Raw genomic sequence first — 19,807 nt, 5'->3', positions numbered from 1 at the left:
TAGGCAATAGGAGTTAAGTGACTTGCCCAGGGTCACACACCTAGGATGTATCTGAGGCTAGATTTGAACACAGATCCTCCTGATTCCAGGTCTGGTCTCTCTTTTAAAAACAATCCTCCATTCACACATCTAATTTGTGTGCAACTTTTCTAGATTGTATCTCCAGAAAGCTTTTCCCCATGCTTTGTGGACTCTGCTGAAGGGCTGAGAGCTGGCTCAAAGATAGAAGGAGGCTGCCGAATGCAGGTTAAGTGTCCCTGTGCTGGTACCCACAGTGAGCATTCAGTGCCCTTCATGAGTAAAAAGGCTGACTGATACAATGGGTAGGGAGGGTCCTGGGCTTGGTGTCAAGAAGACTTGACTTGAGGGTCACTTATAAGCTTATGACAAACTAGAATAGGTAAGATGAGGTGGTAAGGAAAAAATCTCAAACTAACCAGTAGGGGAGCAGCTAGGTAGCTCAGGGCATAGAAAGTCAAGCCTAGATCTGGGAGGACATGAGTTCAAATTTGGCCTTAGACATTTCCCAGCTGTGTGACCCTGGGCAAGTCACTTAACCTCATTGCTTAGCCCATACCACTCTTCTGCCTTGGAACCAATGCACAGTATTAATTCTAAGATGGAAGGTGAGGGTTTAGAAGAAGGGAGGGGGAAAGACTAACCAGTGGTTAGCTTATATTTTTATTTCTTAGAATTAAATTCTTTCCTTTGAAGCCAGCTTTTGTGTTACAAATAAAACAGTAGCATTTTCTATTCAGGTTATAATGCTAGTGTCAGAGTGACCACTTTTGGGTTCTCACAGATAATCCAAGAATATTTTTCACCCATTGTTTCTCAAGAGAAGTTCCAAGTTTTGAATGTGTCCATGCCTTTGTGTAGGGGATTCTGTCCTTTTAGTATAAAAGCTAAAAACTTTCCTTGGTTTAGAGCTAAGATAATTACACAGACGACCGTTTAAGACTGTTCAGCTTCCAAATAAGGATCTTTTGTGTTTTTATCTCTGTGTCTCAGGCTCCTAACACAGCAGACACTAAATAAGGGTGAGTCAAATAGTTAGTTTATTAAGAGATCTGAATATAGAAAAGTTGCTGGAGATGCAGGAAACTGCCCCTTGTTGGTCTCCTGCCTTGTCAGACTGACTTTAAGCATTATGATATGAGAATTTCTACCTTCCTCCCCAACCATTGGCTTCCTTGCTCTTCTCCCCCACAAGATGCTCCATTTTCTAATACCTGGCATTTTCTCTGACTTTCTCCCATACCTGGAATTCTCTCCTTCCTCATCTTTGCCCCTGGGCTTCCTTCAAGCCTAAGCTAAAATCCTACCATTTGCAAGATGCCTTTCCTAATCATCCTTAATCTCAGAGCTTTCCCTATGAGCTTCCCCTAGAGCTTTCCCTGTGACACTATCTCTGGTTTACCCTGTCTGTATCGTAATTATCCATTGTCATTTCCTTATTGCATTCTCAAATAGACTGTAAGCTTCCTGAAAGCAGGGACTCTTTTGTCTTCTTTATATCCCAATGCTTGGCACATAGTAGGCACCTAACAAAGCATATTGCTTATTGATTAGATTCATCTTCTTCATCCACAGCCAAAGTTTCTGCTACTTTGCATTCATGTGGTTGTCTCTGTGGAATGTTTTTTAATTTTTTAAAATAAACCTTTACCTTTATCAGTATCAATTCTCAGACAGAAGAGTGCCAGGAGCTAGATAATTGGGGTTAGGTGACTTGCCCAAGGTCACACAGCTAGGAAGTTTTGAGATCAGGTTTGAACCCAGGTTTGCCCATCTTTATGTCTGGCACTGTATCTACTGTGCTACCTAGCTGCCCCTGTGGAATAAGTCTTACTGCTAATAGTAAAATTTGATATTTCACAAGTATTTTTAGACTTAGATATACGTCCCTGCTATATTTGTTGAGTGAAAGCCAACTTTCAAATGGTCTTTTTGTTCTCTCCAGATTATAGGAGTCACAAATGCCAATGATGATTTCTCTATATATCACTAAGCACAAGTGAGGGGCTGCACGAACGATATCCTGATTGACAATTTCATAACTATAATGCGACCCCCTTTTTCTCTTTCTTTCTTTCTTGCCTTATTTCTTTCTCTCTCTTTCTTTCTTCCTTCCTTCCTTTCTTTCTCTTTTTCTTCCTTCCTTTCTTGCTTCCTCCCTCCCTCCCTCCCTCCTCTCCCTCCCTCCCTCCCCTCCCTCCCTTCCTTCCTTCCTTCCTTCCTTCCTTCCTTCCTTCCTTCCTTCCTTCCTTCCTTCCTTCCTTCCTTCCTTCCTTCCTTCCTTCCTTCCTTCCTTCCTTCCTTTCTTCCTTCCTTCCTTTCTTCCTTCCTTCCTTCCTTCCTTCCTTCCTTCCTTCCTTCCTTCCTTCCTTCCTTCCTTCCTTCCTTCCTTCCTTCCTTCCTTCCTTCCTTCCTTCCTTCCTTCCTTCCTTCCTTCCTTCCTTCTTTCCTTCCTTCCTTCCTTCCTTTCTCCCTCCCTCCCTCCCTTTCTCTCTCTTTCTCTCTCTCTCTCTCTCTCTCTCTCTCTCTCTCTCTCTCCCCCTCTCCTTAACTTCTGTTTTATAATCAGTACCATAGGGGACAGCTGGGTAGTTCAGTGGATTGAGAGCCAGGCCTAGAGATGAGAGGTCCTCGGTTCAAATCTGACCTCAGATACTTCCTAGCTGGGTGACCCTGGGCAAGTCGCTTAATCCCCATTGCCTAGCCCTTCCCACCTTTCTGCCTTGGAGCCAATACACAGTAGATAAGGGTTTAAAAAAGAAAAAAAAAGAATCAGTACTGTATAAGGACCAGACAATGGGCATTAAATGACTTGCCCAGGAAATATCTGAATCCACATTTGACCCCAGGATCGCCCCCCCCCCCAATCTCTATGCCTGGCTCTCAATCCACTAAGCCACCTATATGCACCCCATTCCCTTACTATCTTTTTTTTTTTAATTAAAAACCCTTCCCTTCCATCTTAGAATCCATACTGTGTGTTAGTTCTAAGGCAGAAGAATGGTAAGGGCTAGGCAATGGAGGTGAAGTGACTTGCCCAGGGTCACACAGCTAGGAAGTGTCCCATACTATCTTCACCAGAAGAGTGGAGCCCCATCTCTGAGACTTAAGCCAGCTCATCACATATATAACAGAAACTCTGGATGATTGACACACTTATAAGAATTTAAGAACTGCACGCCGGTGCCTACAAAGTAGAAAATAGGAGTAAAAATCAGAGCAATGTTTGCCAAATGACACCTGGCATTCAGCTGGGAGAAGAGCCTTCTCCGCGTGGAGAGCTCCCCTGCATGACTGAACACGGCCCAGCGTGTCTCAGCCCGCTCCACCGTGCAGCACCTAAGCCGCGACGTCACAGAGCATGCGAACACAAGTCATTGAGTGACTTCTGACTGTCCTCCCTCATCCCCACCTTCCCACCTCCAACCACGGAGCCCCTCACTGCACCCTCCCGCCTCGTCAGTTTCATCAGTCTCCGTGTCCCTGGGTAACGGGACGATGGAGAAAGTCTGGGTGTGGCCATCGGTGCCAAAAGTGGAGACGTCCTCGCCTGGCCGGATGTGGAGCAGGCCAGGCTCTAACTGCAGCTCTAAAAATGCCATCGGGATGGCCCATGTTGGATGGCATCTGACTGCACCCCAGTGGCTGGGCTGGGGCCTCGGGGGTCTCTACAGCTTCTCGGGCTCTAATCACAGGCATCTCCTTAGCCGGGGCATTTTTAGTGCCTTCCTCCAGCACTTCAGTGGCTGTAACCAAACCTCCAGCCTCATCACCTGTGGCTTCAGCTTTCATAGCCACAGATGTAGACAGTGCAGGTGCTGTGGACCATGTTAGAGATGATGAAGAAGATGATGCTGAATGCTCTGAAGTCCCTTTGAATCCCAGCTTTGCCACGTGCTGCTTATGTCGTCTTGGGCAAGTCACTTAGCATCTCCCAAACTCAGTTTCCCCCCTTTGTAAAATTAAGGGGTTAGGCTAGATGTTCTCTGAGGTTCCTTATAGACTGGACAGTCTATTATTCTATGAATTTATGGGTCAGCCCTCTCCTTTGGTCGCAGGAAAGTCCACTAGGATGGAGTAGAGGGAAGGAACTAAATCCAGATGGATCAGTGTATGTTAATAACTGTTGTTCAGTCATTTCAGGAACATCTGACTCTTTGTGACTCCATTTGGGGTTTTCCTGGCAGAGACACTGGAGTGGTTGGCCATTTCCTTCTCCAGCTTACTTTACAGATGAGGAAACTGAGGCAAACCAGTTTTATCTCATTCTTTGTAACCTCATTTGGAGTTTTCCTGGCAGAGATACTGGAGTGGTTTGCTGTTTTCTTCTCCAGCTCATTTCCAGAAGAGGAAACTGAGGCAAACAGGGTGAAGGGACTTGCCTAGGATTACTTACAACTATTATGTGTCTGAGACCAGATTTGAACCTGAGGAGATTGAGGTAAACAGAGTCAAATGACTTGCCCAGGATCACACAGCTAGTAAAGACCAGATTTAAACCTGAGGAAATTGAAGCAGAGGGTGAAGTGACTTGCCCAGGGTCATACAGCTAGTAAAGACCAGATTTAAACCTGAGGAAACTGAAGCAAAGAGGGTGAAGTGACTTGCCCAGGGTCATACAGCTAGTAAAGACCAGATTTAAACCTGAGGAAACTGAAACAAAGAGGGTGTGAAGATTGGATTTAGCTATTTCCTGATTTTAACAATGAAGATACTTAGTCTAACAAAATCAGGGGGGATTGTGAAAATTATCTTTACAAGGGTGAAGTGACTTGCCCAGGGTCAAACAGCTAATAAAGGCCAGATTTAAAAATGAGGAAATTGAAGCAAAAGGGTGAAGTGACTTGCCCAGGATCACACAGCTAGTAAGCATCTGAGGCCAAATTTGAACCCAGGAAAATGAGTTTGACACCAGGCCCAACTATCTATCCACCATACCATCTAGCTGTTAGATAATAATCCCTGCACCCTGTGGACACCACACCCCTCCAAAGGCTCTAGTCAACACAAGTTCTCCTGGCAGTGTTTGTTTGTTAGATGGATAGATGGATAGATTAATTGTTTTGCAGAATTAATAGGAAGGAAAAGGCCAAAGGGAAAGAGAGAATTCAAGAAAAAAAGTCTTTGCACTCTACACTGATGGGCCTTTTTAAAGTGGGGTTCACCCGAACCCCGGAAAAAGGTCTTCTCATTGTTCATTCTTAGGTACTTCAGCCTGACTTGTCTCAGCAAATCCACTCGAGGGGCCAACTGGAACGGAACAGCTCCCGGCACTCCGGGTGAATATTTGGGATCCCTCAGAAAAGACTGCCTGTTTGAGCATGTTGGGGACAACCCTGCTTCCCCCCAAAAAGCACCCAATCCCTTTACTTGAAAAGCTCAAAGGACTTAGTGGGCAGTGTTAAGGCTTCTCCTCACAAATGATACAGATGTGAAATTCCAGCTGCTACAGTAAGATAGAGAAGGAGGAGGAGAAGAATTAGGGGATAGAAGCCAGAGAATAGAGCTTTAGACATGCTGGATGTTCCCGGGATTCAGATTAGGTGTCTCGGATTCCGTTCCTGAAGAACAAAGACTTTGAGCTGGGTTTGTGGAGGTTGGAAATGATGACTGTCTTCAGGTATCTCAATGTGAGCGAGGGATTAGAGATTGGGTGGCACCTCAGAGGGCAGGACCCGGAGCAATGGGTAGAAGTCAGAAACACTTCAGCTCTGTGGAAAGGAAAAACTCCCTAATATGGGGAGCTGTCCAAGAGTGCAGGGGGATCCCTTGGGAACCAGGTCCTCTACCACTGGAGGTCTTTTCGGCAGTGTGGGATGGTCATTTGCTGGAGCTGCTTTTGAGGGGGGTTTTTTGTTCATGTACAAATTGGGCAGGATATCTGCTGAGGTCCCTCCCATCCCTGAGAATCTGTGACTCATTCCTGATTCATTTCTATTTATCAGGTTCTTGATACAGAAATTCTTAACCATGTGCTTGTATTTGTGTGTGTGTGTGTGTGTGTCTGTGTGTGTGTGTGTGTGTGTGTGTGTTTGATGGACCCCTTTGGTGAAGCCTATGGACCACTTTTCAGAATAATGTAGTTAAATGTACAAAAGAAAACCCACAGAATTACAATTTATATTGAAGTAGTTGGTAAGTACCCAGGTGGCTCAGTGGATGGAGAGCCAAGCCCAGAGATGGGAGATCCTGGATTCAAATCTGGCCTCAGACATTTCCTAAGTAGACCCTGGGCATGCCACTTAACCTCCCGTGCATAGCCCTTTAGTGTTCTTCTTTCTTGGAACCAATATACAGTATTGATTCTAAAATGGAAGGAAAGGGTTTTAAAAAAAGAAGTAGTTATCCATCTCTCTCTCTCTCTCTCTCTTCCTCTCTCTCTCTCTCTCTCTCTCTCTCTCTGTCTCTCTCTCTGTCTCTCTCTCTCTCTCTCTCTCTCTCTCTCTCTCTGTCTCTCTCTCTCTCTCTCTGTGTGTGTGTCTCTCTCTGTCTCTCTGTCTCTCTGTCTCTCTCTCTCTCTCCTCTTTCTTTGTCTGTCTCTTTGTCTCTCTCCCTCCCTTTCCCTCTCCTTCCCCCTCTCCTTCCCTCTCTCTCTCCCTCTCTCTGTATGTCTCTCTCTCTGTGTGTCTCTCTCTGTCTCTCTCTTCTCTCTCTGTGTCTCTCTGTCTCTGTCTCTGTCTCTCTCTTCTCTCTGGCTCTCTGTCTCTGTCTCTCTTTGTCTCTCTCTTCTCTGTCTCTCTCTCTCTCTCTCTCTGTCTCTCTCTCCCTCCTTCTCTGTCTCTCTCTCCTCTTTCTTTGTCTTTGTCTCTTTGTCTCTCTTTGTCTCCCTCCCTCCCTTTCCCTCTCCTTCCCCCCTCCTTCCCTCTCTCTCCCTCTCTCTCTCTCCCTCTCTCTGTGTCTCTCTCTCCGTCTCTCTCTTCTCTCTCTCTGTCTCTCTGTCTCTGTCTCTCTCTTCTCTCTGTCTCTCTGTCTCTGTCTGTGTGTGTGTGTCTCTCTCTCCTCTTTCTTTGTCTTTGTCTCTTTGTCTCTCTTCCTCCCTTTCCCTCTCTCTCCTCTTTCTTTGTCTTTGTCTCTTTGTCTCTCTCCCTCCCTTTCCCTCTCCTTCCCCCTCTCCTCCCCCCTCTCTCTCTCCCTCTCTCTGTATGTCTCTCTCTCTGTCTCTCTCTTCTCTCTGTCTGTCTCTCTGTCTCTGTCTCTCTCTTCTCTCTGTCTCTCTTTGTCTCTCTCTTCTCTGTCTCTCTGTCTCTGTCTCTGTCTCTGTCTCCCTCCTTCTCTGTCTCTCTCTCCTCTTTCTTTGTCTTTGTCTCTCTTTGTCTCCCTCCCTCCCTTTCCCTCTCCTTCCCCCCTCCTTCCCTCTCTCTCTCTCCCTCTCTCTGTATCTCTCTCTCTCTCTGTGTCTCTCTGTCTCTCTCTTCTCTCTCTGTGTCTCTGTCTCTCTCTTCTCTGTCTCTCTGTCTCTGTCTCTCTCTGTCTCTGTCTCTCTCCCCCCCCCCATGGTTGCTATTGTTCAGTCATTTCAGACATGTCTGACTCTGTGACCCCACTTTGGAGTTTTCTTGGCAAGGATACTGCAGTGGTTTGCCACTCCAGTCTATGGACGCAGGTTCAAACCCTCTGCCTTAGGAAGAATCTATTCTGTTGAGCACTGTTTGAACCACATTTGAGAGAACAAATGAAACAGCAGCTGTCATCCCTACCTGGAAAGGCTTACAGTTTTAGCTGGAGATCTAGGACTTGGATGGAATCTTAAGAGCCCAGATTCAAAGGGTATAGGAATTATCAAGTGTGCATTTGAAATTGCTGGAGAAATCCTCAATCTTTGTTGACTACCACCCATATATGCAGCATCATGTGAACTCCTCTTCTCTTTCCCTTCTTCTTGTCTATGATTCTCTATCCTGTACCCCATCATTTTCCCCTTCTCCTGATCAACCTGCCTGTCAGTTATTCCCAAGATCCACCTTCCACCTCCCCATGAGCCTTTGCCCTTTCCATGACTGTACTACATGCCCACCTCTTGGTGATTCCCTAAGCTTTCCTCAAAGCCCGGTTTCTCCTACTCAGAGTCTTCCCTGGCACTCCTTCCCCCCTTTGTAAGAAGACCTTTTCTATGCTATTGAAAGACTGCAAGTGACACCAGCCCCTTCTAAGTCCAGCATCCCATGCTGGGAGTTCCAGTTCCACCTCCTATTCTCTTCCCTCTCTTGCCAAGACCCCCCACCTCAGCTCTGACCTGCTTCTCCTTTACAGTACTCACCACTGCTGAAGAAACTCTACTGCCAGATTGCGAAGACATGCCCCATCCAGATCAAGGTCTCCACACCCCCTCCGCCTGGCACCGTCATCCGGGCAATGCCCGTCTATAAAAAAGCAGAGCACGTGACTGAAGTGGTGAAGCGCTGTCCCAATCATGAGCTTGGTAGAGACTTCAATGAAGGTGAGGGGGGATGCTCCCGGCTCCCCCTAGGGTACCCCACCACCCAGGGGGAAGAGGAACCTTTATTCACAACCATGGAGGGTGCAAAGATGAGTGATTCAATTCAGAGAATGGCTCTTGAGTACCTAGTGACAAACTGCAAGGTTTCATGCTTAGTATAGGCATGGCACTGGACTGGCCCTCAAGTTGAAGTAAAGAAGAGTTTCTCCTCTCAGGGAGCTTATATTCTAATGGGGGGGGATGCTCATTGGAAAGGGAATGCAGGTAGGCGATAGAATGATGGGTCCAGGATTGGAGGGGATGCTCCTGCTGACTCTGAGCTCTCCCGGCAGGACAGTCAGCCCCAGCAAGCCACCTCATCCGAGTGGAAGGCAGCAACCTCTCTCAGTATGTGGACGATCCTGTCACCGGGCGACAGAGTGTGATGGTACCCTATGAGCCACCCCAGGTAAGCCGTATGACCTTCGTCTCCTGCTCCAAAGACCCAAAAGCTTAAAGACTATATTCCAGCAAGAATATCCACCTTAGATCTCACTGGAGTGCCTGTGGCTTCCATCTGAGCCAGCCCTTGTTGCCTTCCCTTTCAAGAGCTAAACAACCCTGCTTCTTCTCTCATGCCATCCTCGTGCGCTTCTTTATCTCTCAGGGACCACATTTTAGGAAAGACACTGACAAGATGGAAAGCATCAACAGAAAAACCTGCTGTGATGGTGATGGGTCTAGAATCCATGATGTATAGGAAAGGGGAAAAGGGAAGAAGCATTTTTGTAGTTCCTACTACTTGATGCTTCTTTAGGAGCATAGTTTTACAAATTACATTTGTAAATATAATTTTATAATTACATTTCTACATTACAAATTACCAAAAAAAATGTAAATGTAATTTATAAAAAAAAATTTACAAATTTTAAAAATATTATCTCATTCGATCCTCACAGCATCCCTGAGAAATAGGTATGATCCCATTTTATAGTTGGGTAAACTAAGGCAAACAGGGGCCAAGTGATCTGCCTGGGGTCACAGGGTTCTTGTGAATTAATGTTTTTTTAATAAAGTCCAAAAGATGGACTTATATTAAAGATATTATTTCTCCCTCCCTAAAATAAAACCAAAGTAAACTACAATGACCTAAACTTTCCCTTAAACCACATGTTGGTGCCATACATTTTTTAAAAAAGAGATTTAACAAAAATAAAGAGAACAGATCTGAAAATATACCTGTTGGTTCTGACTCCGCCATTAATGACAGTACATGGGCCATATGATCGGGGTGTTCTCTGACTCCCCTCCTACGCACAAAAACTGTTGATCCCTGATGGATCAGGGGATCCCTCAAGGAGAAAAAAACATCACCCACTTTCTATCCCAGCTTCCTCCAAAAAGAGCTCAAAGAGTATTTTTAGTGCTGAGAAAGTGGGGGCAAAGGAGAGATGGGAATGGGGAGGAGGCAGTAGTAGAAAAGAGACTTGGGTTTAAGTATCAACCACTAATTAACTGAGCAACTAATGACAAGTCTTTTCCATGGTTTCTGCCTCAGTTTCCTTCTCTGTAAAATGAGAGAACTGACCTCACATGGGCTCTTCCAATTCCCAAGTCCTACAAGCTTCCAAATAAGACCTAGCTCTCCCTCTAGTGGTCTCTGTTGGCATAGCACACTTAGGACTGGGCATTGCTTTCCCAGCCAGTTTCCCAAGGTGGGGGAGGAATGAAAACAATAGTAAAAGCACTTTAAGACTTGTAGAGGAGGCAGTTAGGTGGATAGGGCACCAGGCTTGGAGTCAGGAGGACCTGGATTCAAATCTGGCCTCAGACACTTCCCAGCTGTGTGACCCTGGGCAAGTCACTTAATCCCCATTGCTTAGTCCTTGCCCTTCTGTCTTAGAACCATTACTGAGACAGAAAGTAAAGCTTAAAAAAAAAAAAAAAGAGTTGCAGAGCATTTTACATTCATTATCTCACTGGACCCCCCAACAACCCTGCGGAGTAAGTGCTCTCAATTATCCACATTTTACATGATGAGGAAACTGATGGTAAGTGATTGCCCCTGGTTATAGAGCTAGGAAGTACTGGAGGTATGAGGTTAGAACCTGGTTCTTTCAGATTCCATTCCAGAGTCCCAGGAAGCCCAAAGGATCAGGCCAGAGAATCCAGAGGCTTGGAGCTTAGTCTCAATTCTGCTATTAACTCATTATATGGTCTTCGTCAAGTTTCTTCTTGGTTTCTCTTCTCTGCCTTTGAAATTCCTGGGAGGCAGGAATTCCTTGTGGTAGATGATAACTTAAAGAGTCTACTAGTTAGTTATAAGATCCTTAGAGCTCTAGTGTCTTATAATCTAAGCCTCCTCCCAGAGCTGACATTCTATAGTCTAAAGGTTCTTCTGGGTCTAATAGCCTGGTATCTAAAGCCCCTTTTACCTCTGGTATTCTATATTTCAAAATCTCTTCCAATTCTGATATTCCAGCTCTAAGATCTCTCCCAGTCCTGATATTCTAGCTCTAAAATCTCTCCTACTTCTGATATTCCATCTCTAAGATCTCTCCCAGTCCTGATATTCCAGCTCTAAGATCTCTCCCAGTCCTGATATTCCAGCTCTAAAATCTCTCCTACTTCTGATATTCCATCTCTAAGATCTCTCCCAGTCCTGATATTCCAGCTCTAAGATTTCTCCCAGTCCTGATATTCCAGCTCTAAAATCTCTCCTACTTCTGATATTCCAGCTCTAAGATCTCTCCCAGTCCTGATATTCCAGCTCTAAGATCTCTCCCAGTCCTGATATTCCAGCTCTAAGATCTCTCCCAGTCCTGATATTCCATCTTTAAGATCTCTCCCAGTCCTGATATTCCAGCTCTAAAATCTCTCCTACTTCTGATATTCCAGCTCTAAGATCTCTCCCAGTCCTGATATTCCAGCTCTAAGATCTCTCCCAGTCCTGATATTCCAGCTCTAAGATCTCTCCCAGTCCTGATATTCCATCTTTAAGATCTCTCCCAGTCCTGATATTCCAGCTCTAAAATCTCTCCTACTTCTGATATTCCAGCTCTAAGATCTCTCCCAGTCCTGATATTCCAGCTCTAAGATCTCTCCCAGTCCTGATATTCTAGCTCTAAGATCTCTCCCAGTCCTGATATTCCAGCTCTAAGATCTCTCCCAGTCCTGATATTCCAGCTCTAAGATCTCTCCTACTTCTGATATTCCAGTTCTAAGATCTCTCCCAGTCCTGATATTCCAGCTCTAAGATCTCTCCCAGTCCTGATATTCCAGCTCTAAGATCTCTCCCAGTCCTGATATTCCATCTTTAAGATCTCTCCCAGTCCTGATATTCCAGCTCTAAAATCTCTCCTACTTCTGATATTCCAGCTCTAAGATCTCTCCCAGTCCTGATATTCCAGCTCTAAGATCTCTCCCAGTCCTGATATTCTAGCTCTAAGATCTCTCCCAGTCCTGATATTCCAGCTCTAAGATCTCTCCCAGTCCTGATATTCCAGCTCTAAGATCTCTCCCAGTCCTGATATTCCAGCTCTAAGATCTCTCCCAGTCCTGATATTCCAGCTCTAAAATCTCTCCTACTTCTGATATTCCAGCTCTAAGATCTCTCCCAGTCCTGATATTCCAGCTCTAAGATCTCTCCCAGTCCTGATATTCTAGCTCTAAGATCTCTCCCAGTCCTGATATTCTACCTCTAAGATCTCTCCCAGTCCTGATATTCTAGCTCTAAAATCTCTCCTACTTCTGATATTCCAGCTCTAAGATCTCTCCCAGTCGTGATAATCTATCTTCTAAGATCTCCCTGAGTTCTACCATTCTAGGTTCTAAGGATCCTTCCAACTCTGACATTCTGTTCTAATGTCCCTTTCAACTCTAATATTCTGTGTCCTGAGAGTGCTTCCAGATTTTGCATTCTGTGTACTAGATTATGGGATCCTTTCTTGCTCTAGATTGCTACATTCGAAGAGCCTTCTCAGCCCCAGTCTTCTGTGTTCTAAGATCCCTCTCAACTGTGACATTCTATGATACAGAGTTCTTATACAGATGACTCCCAGGTCAGTCAGCTTCTAGTCTCTCTTCTAAGATCCAGCCCTATGCCTCCAGCTTCCTATTAGTTATTTACAACTGAAAAACCCATCTTAAGGCATCTTAAACTCAATACGTCATTGAGTCAGTGTGTTCAAAAGAGAACTCAGCCCCCTTCCCCCAAAAACCCTCTCTCTTCTATTCTTCCATCCTCCCAGTCACCCAGGCTGACAACTTTAGCATCATCTCTGACTCATACCTGTCATTCTCCCCCTAGATCAGATCTGTTGCCAAGTCCTGTCAAGCCTTCCTTTATACCATTTTCACAGCATCCCTCATCACTCAAAGAGCCACCACTCAAGTTCAGGTCCTCATCGCCCCTTGCCTAGACTATTGCAATCCCCTTCTGGCTGGTCTCCCTGCTTTAAGTTTCCCTCCTTCTCCAATCATCTGCTGCTCAGCTGCTAAGGGATCATCTTCCTGAAGCATGGATCCCTCCCCCTATGCCGTACCTTTCCCTATCTCGGTCAGTTCCAGGGTCTCCTTGATATCTCCAGGATTAAACCATTTTCTTCATAACCCGACCCCTTACTAATGTTTGTTTTCTCCAACTCTATGATCCAGCAACACTAGGCTACCTGATGTTCTTAGCTTAAGACACTCCATCTCCCTACTCCTTGGCCTAGGCTGTCCCACATGCCTGGAATTCTCTCTTCTCCACCTCCTAGAATTTTTGTCTTTCCTTAAGACTTAGTTCAGATCCTTTCTTCTGCAGGAGACCATTCCTGGTCCCTCCAAGCCACTTGAGCCTTTTCTTCTAAAGTCATTTCGCTTGCATTTTGCTTGTCTGTTTCCATGTTGTATGATGACCTCCTTGAGAGAAAGACTTGGGGTTTTTTTCCATTCTTGTGTCCCCAAAGCTTGTCATGTAATAAAGGCCTGATAAATGCTTATTGACCAGTTGGTTGGCATTCCATATCTTAAGGGCCCTTCCAAGCTCTGACATTCTGTGTTCTAAGGTTCTCCCAACTCTGATATTCCAGGTTCTTCCTGCTTTGACTTTATTTGTTCTGAAGTTTCTTCCAGCTCTGACTTGCTCTATTCTAAGGGTTCTCCCAACTCCAATATTCTGTTTTAGAGCCCTTCCAGTTATGTCATTGTATGATTCCATGATTTGGCACAGGGAATCAAGCAAACATCCTATATCCATCTTTTTGTTTCTACAGAGGTCGAATAATATTTGAGACACGGATTCCTGCATGCACTAAAATATACACACTCATAAAGCACTTCAAAAATATTGCTTCATTTTATCCTCACAACAAGGCACAAAGTAAATTATCCCCATTTTACATATAAGGAAACTGAGGCAGACAGAGATTAAGTGACTTACCCAGAGTCACACAACCAGCAGATGTCTGATGCTGGATATGAAGTAAGGTTTTCCTGACTCTAGGTCCAGCCCTTTATCCACCATTCCACTTAGTTTCTTATACATGCAGACACACATACATGTGACCCATTAGGTGCACATATTTACATGTGGACCATGAAAATAGTGGAACCAAATAACTTAAATCACTCCTTCCCTGCCTCTCAAGTTTTATTCTTCTTCCTTAAATACTTTTGAGTTCCTTCTTCTTGGGCTTTAGGGGGTCAGACCTATTAGAAACACAAGCATATTACTTTCTCAAGCAATTACTAAAGGTACTATCTACTAATACCAGTTCTCCTTGACAGTCCACAAGACTGTTGATTGACTTCACAAGAATTCCAGTTTACAGGGTAATCTAGTGCTTTATATGCTTTTCCAAGGAGCTTTTAGAGAATTCTAAGCAGTTATTTACAACCATACCACTTACTTTATACTTGCATCTCAAAAACGGAGTATTTATCTAACAGATAAGCAGGCAACCAGTATTTATTAAGCACTTACTAAGTGCTATAAAATTTGTTAAGCAAAAAAAAAAAAGGCAAGCCTTGCCCTTGGGGAGCTCACATTCTTTTTTTTTTTTAACCCTTACCTTCCATTGTAGAAACAATTATATGTATTGGTTCCAAGGCAGAAGAGCGGTAAGGGACAGGCAAAAAGGTGGTTAAGTGACTTGCCCAGGGTCACACAGCTGGGAAGTGTCTGAGACCATTTTCTTCTGTTTCAAAATCAATACTAAGTATTGAGCAGTAAGAGCTAGACAATTGGAATTAAGTGACTTGGCCAGTGGTAACTGAGCTCCTGATTTCCAGATTTATCCAAAACCAGAGTTGAGTTTGGCTGGGGATGACTTGGACAGCCTCAGGCATCCCTTCAGCCCTGCCCCTAGACCCTAAGAATCTCCTGCCCCAACCCATTTCAGTAGGCAATTTGGACTTTGTAGAGTGCTCCAGCTGGGTTCTAGGCCTGTGCCTTTTTCCTTTCTCCTGAGAACAGGTGGGGACAGAATTCACCACCATCCTGTACAACTTCATGTGCAACAGCAGCTGTGTGGGGGGCATGAACCGGAGACCTATCCTCATCATCATCACCTTGGAGACCAGAGAGTGAGTCACCGGGGGAACTGGGATTGGATGGAATGAGTCAGGATGAGATGAGACGAGGTGGGATGAGAAGAGAAGGGATGGAATGGGATGGAATGGGATGAAAAGAGATGAGATGGGATAGGATGAAATAAGATGGGGTGGGATGGATAGAATGGAAGGGATGAGATGGGATGAGGCGGGATGAGAAGAGATGGTATGGGATGGAATCAGATGAGATGAGATGAAAAGATGAGATGGAATAATATGGGGTGGGATGGATAAGATAAATGAGAAGAGATGAGATGGGATGGGATGGGATGGGATGAAAAGAGATGAGATGGGATAGGATGGAATAAAATGGGGTGGGATGGATAGGGTGGGATGGGGTCTGAGGGGAAGGGATGAGATGGGATAAGGTGCGACAAGAAGAGATGGGATGGAATGGAATGGGATGGGATGAGATGAAAAGAGATGAGATGGAATAAGATGGGGTGGGATGGAATGAGGTGAAGTGAAAAGATGAGAAGAGATTAGATGGGGTGGGATGGATAGGATGGGATGGGATAGAATGGTGTGACATGATTAGATGGGATGGTATTGCTGAGGGCTTATATTAGAACCTGAGGCCATTCATTTGGGAGATAACCCTATGTCCAAAGAGAGAGGCTTCAAATCAGGGTTCTCTAATGAATTTGGGGAAAGGATTCCTTCCATCCTTCTTTCCATCCCCTAGAGATAATCTTGTCGTATCCATGAGGAGGGTAAGGGAAACATCCAAGGGCTTCTTGACAGTAATTATAATGATAATTTTAAAATTCATATTTATATAGCAGTGTGGAATAGTGAATAGACAGCTGACTTGGAAGCCAAGAAAGCCTCTGCTACATACTGGCTCTGTAGCTCTGGACAAGACACTTAACCTTCCTTAGCAAGTGCCACAGCCAACTTTAGACTATAAATTGCAGAGATGTAGCAGCCCTGAATTGGTGAAGGGAGTTTCCTGGCAGGGAAGTTCTCAACGTGAGAAGTGTCAAACTCAGGGCCTGTGCCAGTGAAATCCCAACACCAGTTACTATTCCTTTAAGGTTTTCAAAGTTATGTTATTTGGTGCTCACAACCCCCTTTTGAAGTAGGTGATAATATTATCCCCATTTTATAGATCATAATACTGAAGATCAGAGAGATTAAGCGACTTACCTAGAATCACACATGTAGTGTCAGGGACAGGATTTGAATCCAGGTCTTTCTGACTCCAACACACTACTCTATCCCCTGTGCCAAACTGCCTCCCCAAATAGCTATACCTTGGGAGGGATGCCATGGAAGAAAAGGCAGTGTGAGACAACAGGAGGGGAACCTCAGGCTGAATGTGTTTTTGAATGAACTTCACCTCTGCCACTATCAAACTTCCTTCTGTGGGCCTCAGTTTCCACTTCTGTATGAAATGATGCTGAATCATTTTAGAGGTCCCTTCCCACTTGAAAATCTCGTGGTTCTTTGCCTGTTGGTCTAGACTGTATCATTTGAAGCTCATTTCCCTCATCCCCAAAATGAGGAATTTGGACTAGATTTTCCAGAAAATCCATTCCAACTCTTACAAACCTATGATGTGCTTTCCTTAGTTTCTCTTTTTGTCCCAGAATGGAAGACAATTCTGCAATTGGAGGCATTTTTAAAGTACTTCCAAATCGAATTAAATAAAATGTAAAATAAATAAATAAAGTACTTCCAAGTATTTGCAGTCACAAGGATGATGGACTTCCTGGGGACAGCTCCCAAGTACTGACTTTGGAACAATAGACCTCAAATCCTGGGTAGAACCAGAGTCCAATTCTCTTCTCAGCCCCTTATCACTTGTGTGACCTTAGACGAGTCCATTACCTTTCTAGGCCTCAGTTTCCTCATCTGTAAAAGAGAAGGGGTTGGATTTGGACCTCCAAGGTCTTGTCCAACATGAGAGCTACATTCCTGTGATCCTCGTAGATTCTCTAAGAGAGAGTTTGGATGCTCTCTGTTCTTGGTAAGGAGAATGGATCATTTCACTGTTTCAAGGCTGGATATTCTCGTGTTGATTCCCACCCCTGCCCCTTCCCTTCTCTAAAAAGAATTAGAAGGAAGAGACCACGAGAATGGTATCATCATGGCTTACTCTGATCCATGGATCTGTGCAGGGAGGGAGTCAAAGGGTATAGACGAGGGCTGTTGGCGTGTGGAGATTCTTGCCTTCTCCATGCCTCAGGGATGCTCACGGGTAAGTTGCTGCTTCTGTTTGTCTGGCAGTGGGCAGGTTCTTGGCCGGAGGTCATTCGAGGGTCGGATCTGTGCCTGTCCTGGCAGGGACCGAAAAGCAGATGAAGATCATTACCGGGAACAGCAAGCTCTGAATGAGAGTGCAGCCAAGAATGGGAATGCTACCAAACGCAGTAAGTCCAGCTCCTTTGGTGGGAAGATTCAATTCAATGATTCCATTCAAGGAGCCTCATACCAGGCATCAGAGATACAAAGACAAAATGAAATAGAACTCATGGGGGCAGCTGGGTGGCTCAGTGGATGAAGAGCCAGGTCTAGAGATGGGAGGTCCTGGGTTCAAATCTGTCCTAACTGTGTGACCCTGGGCAAGTCACTTAACCTCCATTGTCCATCCCTTACTGCTCTTCTGCCTTGGAACCAATACACAGCAGTGATTCTAAGATGGAAGGTGAGGATTTAGAAATCTAAAAAAAGAAAGATGAAAAAAAGAACTTAAGAGATTGGAGCCCAAGAAAATGGAAGACTTGGGAGTACATTGAATGACAGTTGAATCCACAGGAGCTGATGAGTCTTAACAGTTTTATTTGAGAATAGAGACTTCTGGTGACAAAAGAATCTCAGCCTTCTGAAAGCCCTGGTGAGTTTGACTGAGGATGACTTGGACTCCCTCGAGCCAAGAAAGGTTCATGAGAATAGGACCTGTCAGGACCACAAGCCTTGAGGCACATCCACAGTTAGGCAATGTCATAGAGATGATGATCCAGCAATGGATGCTGAGGAGATGTCAGAAAAATGGGGGCAAAGACCAAAGAGAGGCACCACCATCTAGAGGGGAGAGAATCAGAAAGATAGGATGAGCCACGAGTGTTGGATTCAGTGGAGAAGAAGAGGCGTATGAGAGTTAGCAACGAAGAATTCACTTGTGGCCTGGTCAAAGGAGCTTCATTTGAAGATTGAGATGGGAAGCCAAATGGTAAAGGGTGAGAAGGTAGTGAGAGTGCAAGCAGCTTCCTTTAGGAGTCTAACTGGGAAAGAGAAGGAAGCAATAAAGTGATGCTGGAGGGAATGATGGGATCTAATGAGGTTTGGGTTCTTTTTTAAGGATTGGAAAGATTGTGCATATTTGTAGATTTATGGAAGGCAGAAAGGAAAGAAGGGAATGGAAAGGAAGAAAGGGAGGGAGGGAGGAAGGAAGGATAGGGACAAAGCACATTGGTACTACTTTATTGAGGAGGGGAATGAGGAAGGAAGGAAGGAAGGAAGGAAGGAAGGAAGGAAGGAAGGAAGGAAGGAAGGAAGGAAGGAAGGAAGGAAGGAAGGAAGGACAGAGGGAGGGAAGAAAGGAAGGAAGAAGGAAGGAAGGAAGGAAAGAAGGAAGGAAGGAAGGAAAGAAGAAAGGACAGAGGGAGGGAGGGAGGGAAGGAAGGAAGGAAGGAAGAAGGGGGAGAGGGAGAGAGGAAGGAAGGAAGGAAGGAAGGAAGGAAGGAAGGAAGGAAGGAAGGAAGGAAGGAAGGAAGGAAGGAAGGAAGGAAGGAAGGAAGGAAGGCCATAGATAGAAGGTGTTTCTTCCTTTGATAAGTTCCTTACTTGCAAAATATAGATCCAAACCAAATATGTATTATTATCCCATGTCATATTATATAAATATCTATATATATATAATATCATCTCTTCATTATATGACCTATGCAGAATGGTCATTTATTATTATAATATTATATAATATTTGTGTATAATAGGGAGCCCCTGGAGTTTATTGAGCACAGGAGTGACATGGTTAGATCTTTAGGCATATCATTTTGGCAGCTATATGGCAGGTATATTGGAGAAGGGAAAGAAAGGTTTGAGTCATGGAGACCTATTAGGAGTCCATTCCAGCTGGCCATGATGGTGCACTTCTACAGTCCCTGCTCCCGGGGAGGTGGAGGCTAGTGTTCTAAGCAACAATAGACTAAATTGTTGGTGTATGCACACTAAGACTGGCACCAATACGGTGAACATCTAGGATTGAAGGGCCCCCAGAGCTGTCTAAGTACTGTTTGCTCTACACTGAAGCCTTACAGATGGAGAATTTTGGACTCCCTTCCAGCTCCACTGCTTTGGGAGCAGAAGGTGGGAGATTTCTTTCTATGAGGGAGTTCAGGTGCATTACTGAGGAATAGGGAATGGAGAGATCAGTACGAACCGAGTTCTCCTGTTTCTGGGGAGTAGGAAAAACCAGGGTGTAGGTCTTTAAAGGGACCCCATATATTCTCACAGGACAATGTACTCACCTTTCCAAAGCAGAGAGGATTGATCTTAGAATTTCATAGATGTAGAGCAAAATTTATCTAGTTCTCTCTTCCCATTTTACAGATGAAGAAACTGAGTCTCAAGAGTATAAATAATTTGCCTAAAGTTAATAGGTAGTGACAGACTTTTGGTTTGAACCCACTTCTGGTTCCAGATTCTTTTCTATTCTACCATATTCCATCTTGTACAGAAGGGCCAGGGAGTCAGTCAATGACCACTTGTGTTTATGTCTACAAAGCAGAGAGCCCAGGACCTGGGGTCAAAAAGACTATGGGTTCAAAT

The 19,807-nt window shown here is 44.7% G+C and overlaps 1 protein-coding gene across 2 annotated transcripts in view; it reads left to right on the top strand.

Moving 5' to 3' along the window:
- Positions 1-19,807, top strand: part of TP73 (tumor protein p73) — a 230,692-nt gene that overhangs the window by 193,453 nt on the left and 17,432 nt on the right. The window contains exons 1-5 of one of the 2 annotated variants that reach the window (XM_056795961.1): positions 5,169-5,648; positions 8,269-8,455; positions 8,788-8,903; positions 14,895-15,004; positions 17,264-17,406. In XM_056795961.1, coding sequence (XP_056651939.1) covers positions 5,622-5,648; positions 8,269-8,455; positions 8,788-8,903; positions 14,895-15,004; positions 17,264-17,406 — 583 coding nt within the window. In that variant the 5' untranslated portion in view covers positions 5,169-5,621. Of the gene's footprint in view, positions 1-5,168; positions 5,649-8,268; positions 8,456-8,787; positions 8,904-14,894; positions 15,005-17,263; positions 17,407-19,807 lie in introns of those variants that run through there. The other variant, XM_056795960.1, reaches the window with a different exon arrangement.

Source organism: Monodelphis domestica, chromosome 4 (genome assembly GCF_027887165.1).
Source record: "Monodelphis domestica isolate mMonDom1 chromosome 4, mMonDom1.pri, whole genome shotgun sequence".
Lineage (NCBI taxonomy): Eukaryota > Metazoa > Chordata > Mammalia > Didelphimorphia > Didelphidae > Monodelphis > Monodelphis domestica.
This window is presented reverse-complemented; position numbering and strand designations above follow the sequence as displayed.